The 19,714-nt window shown below is 38.4% G+C and overlaps 1 protein-coding gene across 12 annotated transcripts in view; it reads right to left on the bottom strand.

Annotated features, from left to right (window-relative positions):
* The window catches only part of trdn (triadin), a 303,322-nt gene that overhangs the window by 56,579 nt on the left and 227,029 nt on the right, over positions 1-19,714 (bottom strand). For 10 of the 12 annotated variants that reach the window (XM_062979180.1, XM_062979220.1, XM_062979192.1 and 7 more), the window contains 12 exons: positions 19,357-19,383; positions 19,204-19,230; positions 19,045-19,071; positions 14,595-14,642; positions 13,716-13,739; positions 10,707-10,757; positions 5,230-5,256; positions 5,089-5,115; positions 4,423-4,470; positions 4,155-4,202; positions 3,555-3,602; positions 723-770 (listed from right to left, as the gene is read on the bottom strand). In XM_062979180.1, coding sequence (XP_062835250.1) covers positions 723-770; positions 3,555-3,602; positions 4,155-4,202; positions 4,423-4,470; positions 5,089-5,115; positions 5,230-5,256; positions 10,707-10,757; positions 13,716-13,739; positions 14,595-14,642; positions 19,045-19,071; positions 19,204-19,230; positions 19,357-19,383 — 450 coding nt within the window. The remainder of the gene's footprint in view (positions 1-722; positions 771-3,554; positions 3,603-4,154; positions 4,203-4,422; positions 4,471-5,088; positions 5,116-5,229; positions 5,257-10,706; positions 10,758-13,715; positions 13,740-14,594; positions 14,643-19,044; positions 19,072-19,203; positions 19,231-19,356; positions 19,384-19,714) is intronic. The other 2 variants (XM_062979204.1, XM_062979213.1) reach the window with 2 other exon arrangements.

Raw genomic sequence — 19,714 nt, 5'->3', positions numbered from 1 at the left:
TTGCCATCTTGCTCTCACTCCATATGTATGCCATTTTTCATCTGTGAAATATTGGAGGAGATTAGACACCCAGGGGTGAAAGGACAATGAGAAATGCAGCTGCATGGGGACTAAGCTGGACGTGAACACTACATGTGAAATTGTACGGCATGTTTATTGTTTCAATGGAACAAAAGTCATAAAGGACTCTTACTATCTCAGGCAAGTGTAGGTACCATGAGTCCATCACTGCTGTTCCTCCCTGCCTCACCTTATTCCTTCACTCACTTGCTTCCTTGCATTGCCCTTCTTGAATACTCCCACTTCCTTTCCCTGGCCCTCCTCACTATGTTTCCCTTCTTCAGTCCTGGCTAACATCACTTCCCTGCTGTCCTCACCATTGTCACCAACCTTGTGAAGAGCAAAATTAATTACATCAAGCATAATTTTTACTTTCCAATCTTGAATTCCCAGGCTTGGAGGGACTGTCATGGCCAGGCATTGTGGTTAGGGTGTCCTTACAAATCACCCTTCCTGATGGGAGAGGCAGCCCTGGACAGCTACCATAATTTAAGATTTCCCCTGCTTTTCAATACATAATAAGAGTAGTGGTTAACTCTCCATCATCCAAAGTTTCTAAAAAAAATTAAAATTAAGCAATCCAATTTTATTGTTATTAATTTTTCCCTCATGAAACAAAGGTGATCAGAAAAGGAGAGTGCACTTTTACTATTAACACTTACCCTTTCCTTTGGTAGGAGCCGGAGGCTTCAATTTTTCTTTTGGCACATCTGGGAAAGTATAATAGTGCATAATTAAGTCCAATTAATTAAATCAATGAGAAGAGGAGGGCACAGAATCCTGTCCTTCCCAATGGGATCAGGCAAAAGGAAACTGCTACAATGTGTTGCCGAAGGCTTTCATGGCTGGAATCACTGGGTTGTTGTGCATTTTTCGGGCTGTATGGCCATGTTCCAGAAGCATTCTCTCCTGACGTTTCACCCACATCTATGGCAGGCATCCTCAGTGGTTGTGAGTTACTTCTGAGGATCCATCTCTGAGGATGCCTGCCATAGATGTGGGTAAAATGTCAGGAGAGAATGCTTCCAGAACATAGCCATACAGCCCGGAAAATGAATAACAACCCAAACTGCTACATCTTACCTAGCTTGTTTGTTTTTTCACATTAATACCTTGGCTGACACTCTGATGTTGTTTGGTCCCAGGTTTCACCTGTGAAATGTTGGAGAGGATGGGACACCCAGGAAAGAAAGAACAATGGAGAATGTGGCTGTAAGGGGGCTAAGGGTTCTTCTACACAAGCCCCAAACCCATAACCCATCATGGGTTAACCTGAGGAATCAAAACAAGAGCTCAAATTAATCCGGATTAATAAACTGAGATTTTCCAGTTAACTTTGATAAATAAAACACCTCAATAGATCCAGACCTTACTGTTGAGGTGCTGTGCCTGTGAGGATTGACTCTCATGACTGTGTTCCATAATGCCAGGGATCAATCCCCATTGCCACCCCCTCCCCTCTCCAAATCTCCCAACGCATCATTTTGACATGTCAAAATATTTATTCGTTGGCCTGAGCATGCAGCCAGGCCCCTCCAATAAGTTTAGGGGGCAAGGGGGTGGGCTGACTAGATGAATCTACCCTTCCTTCAAAAGCACAGGGTTTGGGCCAGCTTTGTGGCTTCAATCCTGAGAGGAACTGGGACATAAACTCCTAGTTCCTCTCTCAGCATTTGGGCCTGTGTAGAAGAACCCTAAATTGAAAGTGATCACTGCAAGTGAAACTGTACTGCATATTTACTACTTCCATGGTGTAAAATGCCACATTGGTATGTATTACGATCAGCTGAAGCAAGAGTAGCTGCCATCACCCTGATGCTCCTCCCTGCCTCACCCTATTCCTTCATTCACTTGCTTCCCTCCATTGCCCTTCTTGAATCCTTCCACTTTCTTTCCTTAGCACTCCTAACTATGTTCCTCTCCTTCAGTTCTGCCTCACGTCATCTCCCTGCTGTCTTCACCATTGGTATTCAACCTTTATAGAAAACAACTCTGGTTGCATCAAATATTATTTTTACTCTCCAAGCTTGAATTGCCAGGTTTGGAGGAATTGTCAGAGCTAGGCATTATGGTTGGGGTGTCCATAAAGATCACCTGATGGGAGAGGCAGTCCTGGGCAGACAATACTGCCAGCTACCATAACTTAAGATTTCCCCCTGCTTTTCAATGCATAACAGAAGTGGTTAACTTTGCGTCACCCAAAGTTTCTAAAACATTTTTAAACATTGTAAAATAAAATTTTCCCCATGGGAAAAAATGAACATAGTAACACTGTTGTGATGGAGTCTTCAAGTAGAGATCCTACTAGTTGTATTAGAAGAGGCAGGAAAACTGCTCGTGAGCAAGATTCTGATGAGGAGCAACAAAGGAAGAGAATCCGGGAAATACTTATGGTGCCCTCTGATGATGATACCTTTGAGGGTTTTGAAGGGGATTGTGGGACTGGGAGTCAGGAGGATGGTATGTCAGACTCTGGGAGTGAGGTGATGGATTGGACTAAGGTTCAGGAGATACGGGAGATTCTTGAGGAGCCCACAAGCAGTGGTACATTTGAGGGATGGCATGGAGAAGATACAGATGGATCCTGGGGAGTTATGGGTTTGGATATAAGGTGGTCTGGCTAGAGAGATCGTAGAAGGGCTGCAGCTGGAGGTGGGGCATTGGGTGACTCCAGCTCTGATGAGGATTTGCAGCAACCAGCTGTGGATGGGGCGTTGGCTGGCTCAAGTTCAGAGGAGGACTTGTAGATAAAAGTAAGTTTGTTGCTAATGTAACTTTGCAGTCGGCAAGGTGTTTTGTTGGGCGCTTTTCGGGATCTCTGTTTCAGAAGACGTGTTTGAAAGACTGCTTTGGGACGTAAGTGTTAACCCGGGTTTTTAGTGGCAACGGGGGCTGGCATTGTGTGGGTTTGCGCAGGATTGTCTTGTGTTGGTTTTATGCATTAGCTGCCGGCTTGCCTCCGTCGCTTTGGCTCTTTGTGTTTACCTTGGACTGGAATTCGGTGACTGTGACTTCTTCCTGACGACCTGGACTGGAATTCAGTGCCTGTGACTTCTCCCTGACGACTTGGACTGGAACTCGACGCCTGTGACTTCTCCCTAATGACGCGGACTGGACGTGGCAGCTGTGACTTCTCCTTTACAACGTGGTTTTGCTTTAGCAACATTTTGGGGCATTGTATGGCTGTTGGTCACTGTGGGTTACTGCTGGTAGCTTTCATGTGTTTGTTTAGCTCCAAACAGCAGGTGGAGTGAGTTTCTAGTCTTTTCAACTAAATTTGTTTTAATCTGGATTACTTCCCAGGATAATCCAGATTATATCCCAAGTTTGGGTCTTTTGAGTTCTTTTTGGACATTGTTACCTCACACTGAAGAGAAAGTGTTTTGAGCCTCCTTTTGGTTGTTTCTTAGGCTCTTTTGTGTTGTTTTTGCAATAAATTGAATTGTTTATATTGGCTGGCGTCTGACTCGTAACAAACACTTAGTAACACTTACCCTTTTCTTTGGTAGGAGCTGGAGGCTTCACTTTTTCTTTTGGTACATCTAGAAAAGCATATGAATACATAGTTTAATTAATTAAATTGATTAAATTAATTAAATTGATGAGAAGAGGAGGGGATAGAATCCTGCTCTTCTCAAAGAGATCAGGCAAAAGCAAACTGCCACATTTTGCCTTGCTTGTGTGTTCTTTCACATTAATACTTTTGCTCATACTCTGATGTTGTTTGGTCACTCATGTCCTAGTTTTCATCTTTGAAATGTTGGAGAGGGTGGGGCACCCAGGAAAGAAAGAATAATGCAACTGTATGGGGGATAACTTGAAAGTGATCATTACATGTGAAACTTTACTACATCTTTACCACTTCCATGGTGTAAAAGCCAAATTGGTCTAATCACTGCTTCTTCTCCCTGTATTAACCTATTTCCTCACACACTTGCTACCCTCCACTAACTATCCTGATTTCTTTCCCACTTTTTCCTCACCTTAGCCCATTCCTAAAATAACATGTAATAGAAATACATATTTCATTACCACACATCTCCCTACATTATTGTGAACTGCAGAGAACATGTACTTCTACTAGTAACACTTACCCTTTACTTTGGCAGGAGCTGGAGGCTTCACTTTTTCTTTTGGAATATCTAAGGAAAGCAAATTAATAAAAAGATTAATCAATCAATAAAGTGATAAGAGACAGTGATTGAATCTTGTCCTTCCCAGTAGGCTCAGGCAAAGGAAATTGCAGCACTTTCATTTTGCTTGTGCATTTATTCACATTATTCTTCTTGCTCTCACTCTGATGTTGCTTTGTCACATATGTCCCAATTTTCATGTGTGAAATTTTTAAATATTAACACTTACCCTTTCCTTTGGCAGGAGTTGGAGGCTTCACTTTTTCTTTTGGGGCATCTAAGAAAACATGAATGCGTAATTTCATAAATTAAACCAATGACTTAAAAGAACTCATGCTCATGGGTGTGACTACAGAAGAAAAAAATAAAAGGGCGTCTGTGCTGCAAATGAAGCAGGAATTCAGATTTTTTTTCTTCTGTGAGTCGTAAGAGACATTTGAAATACTCTATGCTATTTTCCCAATCCATAATATATTTTTAAGTGTATATATAATGGTATCCAACTGGAGACCAGGGTTCAAATCTCCCCTGGACCAATGGGACCCCACTGGGTTAATTAAAAGAAAGTCACAATCAGTCTCAAAGGAAAGTAAAGACAAGCCTTCTCTGAATAAATCTTGCCCCATGATAAGTTTGCTATAAGTCAGAAATTATATGAAAGTATGTAATACAGACACAACAGCATAAAACAGTTGAAATAACTACAGTAAAATAAAATACGATCTGGGCATATATTCATTTTTCTTCAACCTTTGGACATAGATGTTGCATTAATGTTCCATGTGTTACTACCTGGCTTATTAAAGCACATGGAGGTATCAACAACATGTTATCTTTGCAGTCTTGTATATAGTATAGATTCATTATCTGTAAACTGAAAAACAATGTTACTTACCTTTTGGCTTATGAACTTCTGTGGTGGCTACAACATAAGAAGAGAACGCATATTAAACATTTGGTGACAACTTAGGTCCCCTACTTCATACTTTAAAATGGAAGATATTTTATAACTTAAAATGGAAACAGTGCTACTGACCTTTTGGCTTATGAACTTCTATCATGGCTACAAAATAAAATAAGATATATGAAACATTTATTTTATTTATTTACTATATTTATACCCCGCTCTTCTCACCCCGAAGGGTACTCAGAGCGGGTTACAGATTATGGCAAAATTCAATGCCACATCATGCACACAACAATGAATATATAGCAACATAGACTTCCCCTTTAGCAAGTCACACTCTCTTAGTCCTAGAGGAAGGCAATGGCAACCCACCCCCAAACAAATCCTACCAAAACAACTCCTTCTGTCTCCACTAAATAGAATTCAGTTTGTGACCTAAAGAAAATTTTTCCTGCTTCCATGTTGAAATAGCCAACATATTCTCCTACAGTTGTTTCAAATCTCCATGTCCTTTGTAAAGCCCTCCCATGTGCTTGCTTGCTCTGGAGCCCCGTTGGCGAAGTGCATTAAAGCACTGAGCTGGAGACCGAAAGGTCCCAGGTTCAAACCCCGGGAGCGGCGGGAGCGGTCGCTGTTAGCTCCAGCTCCTGCCAACCTAGCAGTTCGAAAACATGCCAATGTGAGTAGATCAATAGGTACCGCTCCGGCGGGAAGGTAACGGCGCTCCATGCAGTCAATCCTGCCCTTGTTTTATTGTTTTTTTGATTTCTTGATGTTCTGTTTATTATTATTTATTGTATTTTGAATGGTGCTATAATATGTTGTTTTTATATTTTATTATAATGTATTGCTCTAGGCACGACCCCATGTTAGCCGCCCCGAGTCCCCGTTGGGGAGATGGTGGCGGGGTATAAATAACGTTTTATTATTATTATTACATGACCTTGGAGGTGTCTACAGACAACGCCGGCTTTTCGGCTTAGAAATGGAGATGAGCACCAACCCCCAGAGTCGGTCATGACTGGACTTATCGTCAGGGGAAAATCTTTACCTACCTAGTGCTTGCTTTATCTATTTATTACCCTTCTTGAACTAAGGATATAGCGAAAACCCAAAGTTGCTAATGTGCCACTTGTACTAATGGAAGAATGAGAAAGGGTAGAGATCATGGCCAGCTGTCAAAATGCTATTTTTATCATTAACCACAGTGGTAATTCATCATAAATTTTCAATAGTTACTTCTCCTCTCAAGCTAGAATAATACATATTAATGGTAACTTTCAACTATAATCCAAAAGGGGTGATTTATCTTCCTTTATTCTAGACAGTAGATTTTGGCCAAAAAAAGAGAGAGGGTCCTGAAGAATCAAAATAAGCTGCATGTTCTCAGTCCAGGGTACAATCACACTTTAAGAATCCAGAAAAGAGGCAGTAAGAATCAGGTTGACTTTCTGAACCAGTGGGCAGAATGATTCCTACATATACTTTAATGGTATCTTCATAAGAGGATAGCATTTCCGAAAGGTGTTTGGATTTCCGTATTTGCTTTTCAAAGAATAGATTAACTTTTCATCTCAAAATCTATCACATTCTCATAACTCTAGCTGCTGTGGTGGGCGATGGCCAGTCACAAAACATCATTTTGCCAGAAGGCAAAGTGATATAACTAACAGAAGAACATTATATGCTTATTTGCTGAATATCTTGCCTTTCTCACAGCGCAAGATCCACAGCAGCAAACAACATTTTAAAAGTACAGAACATTTAAAATACTGTGAATATAAAAATCAAAACACAGAGAGCAGGCATGTGAAGAATTAAGTTACTTCTTCAAGGGAGCGGTGGGGCATGACTTGGCAAGATAAAACCAATAATTTGAATCTACAGTTTTCTGCTGAATTTTGGGGGGCATTTTAGACATTTATTCTACAGCTATTTTAATTGGAACTGTTCACATTTTACACCATTCTTTTTACCATTTACTTCCTGAAATCCCACTTGCCTAAACAGTTTAGGAGAAACATTTTTAATTCTCAGGTAGAGAGCTGGATAGCAATCAAAAGAAAGTATAGTGCCAATAGTGTAGTATAAAGGCATCCTAAGGATTCTGAGTAACATGTAATGCAAAACTAGTTACTTCACAAAATCTTTGCATTGAGTAAAGACAACAAATTAATTTTGAATGGTATGAGTATTGAGACTAAATTACATTTTTATATTAAAAACTCTAATTTTCCAAGTATTTTTTTTCTAGCCTAAGTGATTTAGAATTCAACACTGAATATGTATTACAGATTGTGAACACTCTTGTAAGGGTCAATATAATGCATTTCTTAAAAGTAGTATTTAATAAATTTGAATAGGAAAAATTATGAGTGAGCTTCAACATTGCCAGTTTGTTAATAGAAGTGGACTCTGTCCACAGGAGGAGGGTTATACAAACAGAAGGGATCTTTCCATGATTCTTGTTTTGTAAATAAAACTCCTTCTCCACATAGAGTGAAAATAATAAACCCCACCTAATAGCCTTAATATATCCCCACAGTTTTTTTTTCTATTGCCATTTGTCATATTTTGTGGAATGAAGGAAATGTCAGTGTATAACAATATGGAAATCATGCGGCCCTTGTTAGATTGTCCCCACAACCTTAACAACTCCAGTCGGTGGCAAGTAATGCTGGGGTACTGCAGTCGAATCACATCTGGGGGGCTGATTTTTTTTACTATTCCATGATTCAATAGATATTAAATAAAATAAATCTAGGTATTGTATAGTGTGAGCTAATGTGGTGCAGTGTTTTGAACATTTGACTAGGACTCTGCAGATCAGCATTTGAATCTCTGATCAGCCATGGAAATACACTGGATAACCTTGAGCACGTCACACTCTTTCAGCCTCAGAGGTGCGCATTGGTAAATCTTTTCTGAACAAATCTTACTAAGAAAACCCCATGATAGGGTCACCTTAGGATCAGGATATGCTAGAAAGGACTTGAAGGCATTCCAGAAGATCAGTAGTTAAAGTATATTGGAGTTCTTGGCTTTCTCTAAAGCTCATTCAGACCCGTCAAGTATACACTTATGTGGAGTTCACAAGAATATTTTGTTTTGCTTGCCTGAAGCTAAAACTCTATATTTTTGCTTGCAATTACAATGCCCACACTGCTGAAGTATATTGTGTAGCAGCAGCTGCCTTGAAAGCAACTTGATCAAATCTGGCAGTACGTTTTGGCCTTTAAATTCTCCTGACCTTCTGTCTTGAGTCTACAAAATACCCCTGCCACTGAAGAAATAACATGAGGGTCAAATCGTATTGAATATTGTTTCTTGCTGGAGCTGAACTACTGACCTTTCACGTACTCAACACCAGCGATAGGAATGGATTTGACCTGATACTTTGAAAGTCACACAATCATTTCAGGCCTTCTAGAATGTCACTTTGTTCCAAGTGAGAGAAAGCTACAGCTAGTTGCTATTCTAATTGCTTCCAATTAACATCTGCCTGACCAGATGTGTCATTTTAAACCTTTTAAAGACATTGGAGAGATTCATGCCAAGATAATTAGTTGTAGAAACTATTTGCTAAGACAGATTCAATGGAAAATAGATGTACAAATAATTTTACTCCTGGCTTTCTTACATCATCCAAAGCAGAGAAGAGAACTCCAAATGCATTTACGGTATTTATTAAGTAATTTCTTTGATTTATGACCCATTTTTCTCCCAGGGAGGGATGTAAGGTGGCTTACAACATAATTTTATAAATTTCAATAAAGAACTTGTACACCGCATTTATTAAAACAGAAATTAAATCAATTATCCTAATAAAATTGTATAATTATATATTAAAATACCAATTTGATCTGCTTAAATAAACAGATAAACGTTTGCTGTTGTCACTGCTTACTAGAATCACAGAATCATAGAATAGTAGAGTTGGAAGAGACCTCATGGGCCATCCAGTCCAACCCCCTGCCAAGAAGCAGGAAATGGCATTCAAAGCACTATTACTACTAGCAATACTAGTTAGGATTAATGCAAATAGTGGTACAAAACATTTTCAGAGAAACTCCTTGCAAAAACAGTTTTGAAGGGTCAGCCCTACTATTCATAGAACGGTCCTGGCATCTTCTCATATTAAAATTAACTAAGGACATAGGAAATTAACAATGTCTTGTTTCCTAAGGCTGAACTATGTGGTATGTTCAATTTAGCTGAGCTGCTCGCTTCCTTTCCTTTTTTTGTTTTCATGTAATCATCTTGTGTTCCACTTTGGACTGAAAACCTTTTTAGGCCCCTTCTACACTACCCTATATCCCAGGATCTGATTCCATATTATCTGCTTTGAACTGGATTATATGAGCCTATACTGCCAGATAATCTGGGATAAGTGGATAATCTGGGATCAGACCCTGTGATATAGGGGAGTATAGAAGGGACCTTAGAGTAACATATAAAAAGAAAATCTCTCATTAATCACACCACACAGATCTAGAATTCATGAATCTTTCACTTCTATAGGTTCCACACAAAGATCTACCCTCTTGATTATGTTATATGAAACTGTTTTTACCAGTCAAGTACTATGCAAATTAACACACTAACATGAGTCCTAGGTCATCTTCACATTTACCTCCCCGTTGCTCCGTTTCACCGGCAATCACCAGCAAAACGGCAAGTGCATGCACCCCATACAGCCTCCCTCCCTCCTTCCTCCATCTCAAGGAAGGAATGGGGACAAGGCACATTGGCAGCCTGTCCTTGTCCCCATCAGATGAAGAAAATGGAAAAAATTGCAGGTAGCTCCATTGGAGCTACCTAAAACACAATTTACCATACTTAGAGTTCATTGAGGAGATTACTCCCAAGAATGCTGCAGATCTACCTACATTTGTCTGGAATTAAAGCTGACTGAATATAAGACTTACCTATATTATGCACAGGTCTAATATAGGATTGCACTACAGTATATATCTTTGATAGCAACTAACCAGATGCTCCAAGAATGCTCCCTGGAGATGTAGTATTTAAGTTTTTTTTTTTTTTTAAATGCTTTGCTTCAAAAAAATTTGTTTTTTCGTGTCAGGAGCAACTTGAGTCGCTTCTGGAGTAAGAGAATTGGCCATCTGCAAGGACGTTACCCAGGGGACTCCCAGATGTTTTGATGTTTTACCATCCTTGTGGGAGGCTTCTCTCATGTCCCCGCATGGAGCTGGAGCTGATAGAAGGAGCTCATCCACGCTCTGCCCGGGTGGGATTTGAACCTGGCAGCCTTCAGGTCAGCAACCCAACCTTCAAGTCATGAGGCTTTAGTCCACTACGCCACCGGAGGCTCAAATGAGCAAGGTGTTTAAATGGCCAAAGCAAGGATTTTTATCCTATGTATTTCTGAAGGCCTAAAGGCATGTCAATTTTAATAATACTTTCACACTACTAAAATGTGGCTGCTGACTTACCAATGGCATTCATGTTGTTTTCAGTAGCTGATATACATTTTAAACCTTTCACAAGTGTGCAGAAAACAGCATGGATTTCTCTAAGGCTAGACATTTGTGACCTTTCAACAAAAAATAAATAGTAGTTTGTTTTCCATTTCCTTGTATTACCTTTGTCCTTCACTGCCACATCATGCTTTGCTTCTTTTTCTTTGACATGTTCTGAAAAATGCACAGTACAGTTGTATTACATTTTGGAAGAATGATGGGATTTGAGATAAAGATACCTGCCACATGTGCCTAAGATTATTTGCAAAAATTTCCTCTGCAGAATTTGACATAGGATAATTTCTAAGTATCCAAAATTTCTCTCTAAGTATTGAATAGCATATTTGATTGCAATGAATTACATCAATTTAATGCTATTTATGAAAGCCCACTGAAGACATATGAACAATCTACTTTTGTTTATGAATACCTAAAATTTAAAAGCAAATGCTAATTTTGAGTTAACATACAAGAAAAACATGAATGCAAAGAAACAGTAATTTCAACTATAGGTCTACAACAAAATAAATCTCATATTAAAAACCGTGCTCAAAGCTAATAGTTCTCTTGCAGAAGTACCAACAAGAATAGTATGTTCACTGCAATGGTGCAAAATTTAATGTTGAGTTTAACATAATGGGAAAATAGTAAAATATAAAAATCACAATCCAATAGAGGGAGGAAAACCATGCTTTAAGGTCATTGATTTCAGTGCTAGAAACATAGCTGTCTTTTCATAAAAGAAAGGGCTCTTCCAGTTCACAGAAGGAACTGAAATGTACTGGAGTTTCCTGCTGAGAGAAAGGAAAGGTCATTTTCGCGATTAACTGAAGCCCCACCATGACATTGGTTCTAGGGCTGTTCCAAGGGTGGGACTGGGGTCTGCAGAAGATGAAAAAATGAACATTATCTATCAGCCAATCAATCAAAATAAAAAAATGAATATCCTCATTCCTCCAAGAAAGACTCAAGAGAACTATTGATCAAAACCAATGATCTGAAGTGTATGAAGCTGCCTTCAATTATGATCACAGACCGAACCCACTGGTATAGTCAAACAGTACTGTAAATAATAGCATTAAAATTATTTCTGACATATTCTTCCTCAATGAAACATTGTAGAATGCATTTCCACCCTAAATGCATCTATCTAGAAGTGAGTCCTTGTGATTTCAGCTGAGCTTTTTCCAAAGTCAATATGCTTTTTGCTCAAGGTGCTACTGCCTTTATTTCTGTCTTTGTGAGTCAGCCTTTAAGTGGATCCTTCTAATTATTTCTGGAAATGGTAATATTTAAAGTCATTGATTCTTTTTAATCATGCAAAGGAAATGTGCATTTGCCATTACCTTTAAAAAGCCTGATGGCAATATTTCAAAAGATGTTTGAACGGATTACACGATTTGAAGAGATCAAACACTTTTGGAGTCTGTTTCATTACTGAGGTTGCCTTAAATCCCAAGTGATCTGATAAATCAGATAATCATTCAGGAAATGTTAAAGAGGCAAACGTCATATTAAAGTGTAATTTAGTATTTGTGATGCACTACAAACATGGCTGTAGGAAAAGCCTAGTGCAAACGAAGTTTGATAATACAGAATTTTTAAATAAAACAGCCCGTTCTCCTTTTCTTTTCTCTCTCTCTCTCCCTCCCTCCCTCACCCCCCACCCCCGGCCTTTCCTTCCCTATTTTTTGGCTTTGGTATGATTAGCCATGGAATATATTGACAGTAATGTTGGGTGCATCTAAAAGTTTGAGATTTTATTTGACTGAAGTGAAGTGGAGGATTAGTGTCATGTATAATGTTCCACAGTTGATAGTGGTTGGTGGTGTCAGGCCTAGCAGTTGGTGATGGAAAGGGTTAATGTCAGTCCTAGTTCTAAAGGGCAGAGTAATCTATAAGTAAGAATTTGCAGGGGAAAGCAATTAAGGGTGGAGGCATGCAAGAGATAGGATGCAGCTGGGTTTAACTGGTTATAAGGAGTTAGCCTGGAGACTGATCTTTGGGAGAAAAAGTATTTGTTTTATTTGGTTGTGGATGTTGCTGGTTTTTTCCCCCTCCCAGGTTTGTGGATTCTCGGTATCCTGACCTGTCTCTGAACTCTTGGAACCTTGAATCTCTGGACTGGCTGTTGACTATGGTATAGACTCTTGATCCTTGGACTTTAATCATTGAACTCTTGGTGTTTGACAACTGGAGTGGACATTTGACTACAGTATTCATCTGAATCAGCATTTGCTATCAGTCTTTGTTTTATATTCTGTGACTGAGTACTATCTTTATGCTTTGTATCTGGACTATGAAAACAGTCAGACAGTAAGTGCTGCTTTAATTAAACTGTTTGACACAAGCAGGGCATTTGTTTAGTTCACCTCTGCCTGCATACTGGCAGAGCCCTGGCTTCGTGACAATTAGTATGCCTCAGTTATGAATTTAAGTACATTTGGTTGGAAGTACATTCCACTAAAATAATTATAAATTGCAATTGTGGCTGGTGACTTCTTTTTCACTGGGGCAGTGAATGCATTCCAGGTTTTAATGAGTTTGAAGGATCTATCCAAAGTAGTAAACCTACTTTGGAATTGAAATTAAATGTCTCTCATCATTCAAAATTGTGAACCTATGTATGTATTGTCTTTGTATACTAACAACAATTCGTGTTCTTTGAGTACTGGTCTTTATGTAAGCAAAGTAGCTTCATTTTTATCAAAAATGAAAGCATTGGCAATGTTTGCAGAAATTCACAAACAGTAATGAATGGCTGTGTTTGGTGACCATGATTTGCAAGTGAATTATATCAAAAGCAAGCTACAGGAGAGAAGGGGAAAGCAAGACATTTTAGCACCATTAAGAAACTGAACAACAGAGAAAGAAGGTCATCTTGATCAATCCATGACACTTGGAGATCATGAAAAATAGTATGGGATGAGACATGAAATGCCATTTTTGTTCTCCAATGATAACTTAAATATAAATACCATTGCAATCATCACAAATCCATTCCCTACCTTAACAGCTAGCAGCTGAACCAAGCAAGTATTTTAAATAGTAGGAAATATAAACAAATCTTATGCAGGACAGGTTGTTAGATCAGAGATATATAAGGTTAATCAAAAGTGTTATGTGGCTTACTTGTTTCTTTTGGTTTTGTTTTCTCTGCAAAAGAAGAAATGATATAAAAATAACAACTCCTCAGTTCCTCATACAGATAACTTCTACAGTCTAAGAAGAAACAATGAGCCATAATATGATTTACAAACATTAATGAGTAAAAATTATCTGCTCAATTATCAAACTGATAATATTTTCAATCTAATATCTTTGCTTCCTACCAGTTCCCCACTCAATACCCAGCAAATACTAATTTGTATATATTTTAGTCACCTTCGATCAATTATGAAGTGGAAGCAAAATTCCCATGAAGCATCAACAATCTCTGTTAAAATGATGGAGATAGCATCTGTTAAATTCCTAATGCTACCAAATGAAATTTCTCTTAGAATCAAAGGAAAGATAAACTACTTTAGCTTCATGTTATCTGCTCACCCATGGAAATCATGACACTAGAAACTAAACCTGATGTAACCTATCCAATGCAATTTTCTGAATCGGTGCCTCAAATAACCTCAGGAACAGGCCAAAAAAATCAAGACACCAAGAACATTTTTTGTTGGGCTGTGTTGCCTATACAGACTGAGGGCTTCAGCAGAATAGCATTTTAAAGTGGGCACTCCCACATTCTTGTCATCTTTTTTGCCTCCTGCAGAACTCTGGGAATTGTAGTTTGGGATTATGAGGATCCCTCTAGCTGAGAATTCTAAAGGCCTTACCCTAAACTACATTTCCCAAGAGGCAGAAGATGACAAGAATGCGGGGGTGCCTGCTTTTAAAACACTAGTCTGATGAGGTTGTAAGTCATGCTTGTCCGCTTTTAAAAATATGATTTGTGTGTACATTAATCACCATGGAACTCTCCTTAGATAATGCCAGTTTTGCTGGGTCTCATCTTACCTGGTTCCACCGCCTTCAATGGTCTGCCTTCTTTCTTTTCATGTACTGCTGTAAAAGAAAGATAAGAGTTATATCAATCTTCTAGTAAGAGGGAAAGCAGCTCATGCAAACAAAGTCATTAAAAACAGTTGAGTCTACTGCTTATTTGAAGGCAACTGAAATTGTCGTGATATTGATCAAATTTGCTTTCATTACAGGAGTTCTAAAACTGTCCTAAAACAACAACCCCCACCCACAGTTTCCAAGACATTTCCAGATAAGTGGAAAGCTGCAAAAAGAATCACAAAGAAGTCTGTTTCATCACTGACACTGGTACAAAACCTTCCACCCTATGTAGCCCCACTATTATCTAAATCTGAGAGATGAAGGTGGAATTGAGAGTCAACCAAAACTCCATGGAAATGTATCCATACACTGTCAAATATAGCTGCCCCTCCACATTTGAAGATTTCAGATTTTGATAATTTGATTATTTATGGATGTTCTCACCACGAATTTCTAGCTCTTTGAGCTTTATGGTCCAATTCCACCAGAGAGTGACCCAGAGTTGCACTGGAGAACATAGAGGACTGGACACTGATTACAGAGCTATCCTGGAGGACCCAAAACACTTATCTAGACATTTGCAGGTCTTATAGCATGATTCTATGGTCAGCCCTCAGCAAAGATGCACCATAGAGTTACACTGAAGGATCTAGAGAGATTCTTAGAGATGTATTTGCTTAGATTAAAAAGAGATATTTTTATTTGTGGTTTTCCCATTTTAGTGGAAATCCTGAACCCTTAACTTCAACAAACGTGGGGTTCTGCTGTACTTTAGATTTATTGTTCCAAACAATAGCACAGTAACAGCTGTATTTGGGTTTAACACTAAAGCAAGGATACTTCTTACAATAATAGGCCTAGCCTTCTCATTATTCTCTTTCTCTGATTTAGCTATGAGAACAAGACTGGTGGTATCTCTTTTTATTCTAGGCTAACCCCAATTTAGTTTATCGTCCTATGAAGTCTAGTTTATTATAACCTAATATTGAGCTGGTATACTTCCCTTTCATTTCTACAAATTCCCCCCCAATCATACCATTTATATTATTTAAAAAATCTAAGAGTAAATAAAAGCAAACACAGTCTAGACCAAGGAACAGGGAACTTTTTAAAAAACCATTAAAGTGTGTGGGTGAATAATGCACCTTTTTTAGCCAAATGTGCTGCAGGTTCTGTTTTGACTCATTCCATTTTATAGAATTAGAATACATGTAGACAGAAAAAAATATACCCCACATTGCTCTACAAACATGGTTAAAATAAGAGGTAAAATGCAATTTTGTATGACATAATACAATATAAAATATGGGTGGCATTCCCTATCGCAGTTACACATCTGTAAGTGCTCCATATTTAACAATCCCTACATAATAATGATCATGAAATCATTGTCACAATCATAACCTCCCCAACCTAGTATTAGTCAGGGATTAGCCCCACTTAGAAAAGGATAACCATTGCCAGGCCCCTCCAGTCAGCAAGTGAGGCTCTGAGAGTCAGAAGCAAGACTCCTGCTCCAGTTCTTATCACAGCCTCATTTCCTGGTAAGAAAGGGGTGGAAATGACATCCATTTGCTCCCCAATTACCAGCAGAATGTAGTTTCTTTTCATGGAGCACTTGATCTCTAGTAAAGAAGGTTGGGGGACTGGTTCCAGAGATGCTACTTAGGGCACATCTACACTGATCACTTAATGTAGATTTAAGGAGGCTCAAAAATGTGTTTAAATGACGCACAGCATGAACATATACCAGAATGCAAATTAGAGGTCTTAAATTGGAATAAGCAAAATTGAGAGATACTTCAAAATAATGCACATCAGTGTGCATTAATGGAAACTACATTGCCTGCTGAGTGCCTGCAAGGCACTCTGGCAATTTGCACATGCACATTGTGAATGGAAACACCACTAAGGCCCTAAATCAGTTCCTGAGCTTGATGTGTAATCAGCTCCATGTTTGAGGCCTCATCTACATTGCCATTACAATGCACTTTGAGCTGCACTATATGATCAGTGTAGATACATATAATGCAGTTTAATTGCATTGCATCACTTCTTCCTCTGTGACATTTGTTCCGCATGAAGTGGTCGGTGTGCTCTTAGTTGCACATATGTAACTAAATAGGTGATACAAAATTCCAGTCTATATCTTTAAGGCAATTGCTATCTAAACAGTAAAAAGGCCTAAAAGTTAATCAAAAATTTCCACATAATATCAGCATAATATGTGGATTTAATTTCCAGAGTAGGAACAATGACATGAGATGGGCTTTAAAAAAAGAATCACTAAATATGCAGCTGTACCATATTCTTGGAGGAAAGGTAATTTAATTTAGTCAGAAATACAAAGGTTTCTACAACTTAGTTAACATATAATTCACATGAGAAGTATGGAGATTTCATTTAATTTTATTCTGCAGTATTTAAGGAAGGAAGTAAAGGACAGAGTGGTGTTATTAATATGAATGATGACTAAAAAAGAAGATTGCAAGAAGCTTTAAAGTGTACCCCTGAATTTCAGCTTCAAGACATAGAGAGTGAAATTATTCTGTTATAAAAAACTTCCATTGTGTATGGAAATCGTCTAAAGAGTCATATCATTTTAAGTTACCCGTAATTGTCATCCAATTCATATCACTCATCAGAGATTAGGAGTGCACCGAGACTGAAAGTAACTAGTTAACCATAATAAGTTTTTTCTAGTCTCAAAAGTAAGAAAGAATTATAATTATGACTGTAGTTTAATGCAAAGTAGCCTTACCTATTTTTCAGTGCAACACTAGCTCTTACTTTTCTAAACATTGGAGTGCAGCTTCTCTAAATGGAGTGAAGGACTGTCATTTGAGTCAGTTTTGTTGAGTTTTGCCTTGTGTCACTGTTGACAGGGTATGTGACAGGGTTATTAACAGGAGGGGAGTTTATTTCTTATAAGTAAAAGACTGGTGAGTTTACTTATTATGGATGCCAGGAAATTATTTCATGACGTGGGGAATTTGAAGCTGAGTATGAGTGTGAGTATTAGTGTGCACATGATTTACAGCAGTGGTTCCCAACCTTTTGACCTCCAGGTGTTTTGTACTTCAGCTCCCAAAATTCCTAATAGCGGTCAAGCTGGTTCAAATTTCTGGGAGTTGAAGTCCAAAACACCTGGAGGCCCAAAGATTGGGAACCACTGATTTACATCCTTGATGGCTCCAGTGGTGCTGAGGGCTTCCATTTCAATTGGAAGAGGACTCTGTTGTCAGTTTAGTCCAGGTAACAAACATATTTTAAACATAGGGTTCAGCACTTTGGATAGCTCCTCTAAAGTTTACTTGGATTTACTCTCCACCGTCCTGGAAGTCACCAGCCACCACTGGACAATGCAGGTTTCCAAACCATATTGTGTCACATGCAGATGTCACGTGCCAGTCTTTAAGCCTCAATGCTAATCTGCTCCTCCCTGCATGTGAACATTATAACATGCAAGCTTACTAGAACTGCAGAAAAACTGGAAGTATATAATCAGGATATGACATATTATTTGTGCATTATTAGTAAAGGTAAAGATTTTTAAGTCTAGTCATGTCCGATTCTGGGGGTTGGTGCTCATCTCAATTTCTAAGCCGAAGAGCCGGCGTTGTCCGTAGACACCTCCAAGGTCATGTGGCCGGCATGACTGAATGGAGCGCCGTTATCTTCCTGCCAGAGCAGCACCTTTTTATCTGCTTACATTTGCATATTTTCAAACTACTAGGTTGGCAGAAGCTGGGGCTAACAATGGGAGCTCACCCCGCTCCCTGGATTCGAATCGGCAACCTTTCAGTCAGCAAGTTCAGCAGCTCAGCTGTTTAATCCGCTGTGCCACTGGGAACTCATTATGTATTATTACTTTTACACAATATTTCTACACCAAAAGTAAACACCAAAAGGCTTTTTTAAAAAATTGAGTTAAACACAATGCTCAGTAAAATACATTTAGTAGCTAGTGTGGTATAATGATATGAGCATTGGACTAGATTTCTAGATACCAGGATTTAGATTGCCACTCAGTCATGTATATCCATTGTATGACTATTGGTCAAACCACAGTCTCTTAGTTCAAGAGAAGGCAAAGGCAAACCTCATTTGAACAAATCTTGCAAAACAAAACAAAAAACAAAACCCTGTGATACACCCTTTGGGCAGAAATGACTTGAAGGCACATAACATACACACAATTCCATAAACATTTGAAATAGCAAAACCATTAAAACCACAATATAATATTTGGATTTATATTAATTTTTTTCAACCTCTGCACATAGATTCAAAGGCTCTATGTGGCACTAAATGGATTGCTGAAGTGTATGGAGGTATCTACAACTTGTTCTACCCACACCTGGGCCAGTCATATACAGAGTTACATCTCAACATGAAAACTAACCTTTTGGCTTATGAAGTTCTGTGGTGACTACAAAATAAAATAAGAACATCTAGTAAACATTGGATGGCATCATAGGGTCCCTCTCTCCCCAAAAATCCCTGCTTTATACATTAAAATGGAAGGCATTTTACACCTCAAAACAGAAACTATCTTACTGACCTTTTGGCATATGAACTTGGATGGCAGCTGCACAAAAAATAAGAATGCTTGTTAAGAATTGGATGGCATCATAGCTACTCCCACAAATTGCTCTGTTTTGTGCCTCAAAATGGAAGATATTTTATATCTAAAAATGCAAATAATGTTACTGACCTTTTGGCTTAGCAACCTCTATGGCCACTACAAAATAAAATGAGAATATCTATGAAACCTTGGATAGCAACATATGTTCCCCAAAATAATTCCCTGCTTTGTACATTAAAATATAATGTATTTTATTCTTTAAAAGGAAACAATGATATTGACCATTTGGTCTATGGACCCCTATGGTGGCTACAAAATAAATTAAGAATTCTTAATATATTTAATTGTTACCAGCCTTTTCTAACAGCTCAAGGCAGGGTACAACAGAGTCAAAACATATGAACATAAAATACATAAAATTAAATATATACATAAAACACATCATTATAAAAAGATACATTAGATACAGGATACAAAATCAGCATAT

The sequence above is a fragment of the Anolis carolinensis genome, chromosome 1, assembly GCF_035594765.1.
Source record: "Anolis carolinensis isolate JA03-04 chromosome 1, rAnoCar3.1.pri, whole genome shotgun sequence".
NCBI lineage: Eukaryota > Metazoa > Chordata > Lepidosauria > Squamata > Dactyloidae > Anolis > Anolis carolinensis.
The sequence above is the reverse complement of the archived record's forward strand: the minus strand, read 5'-3'. Positions and strand labels throughout refer to the sequence as shown.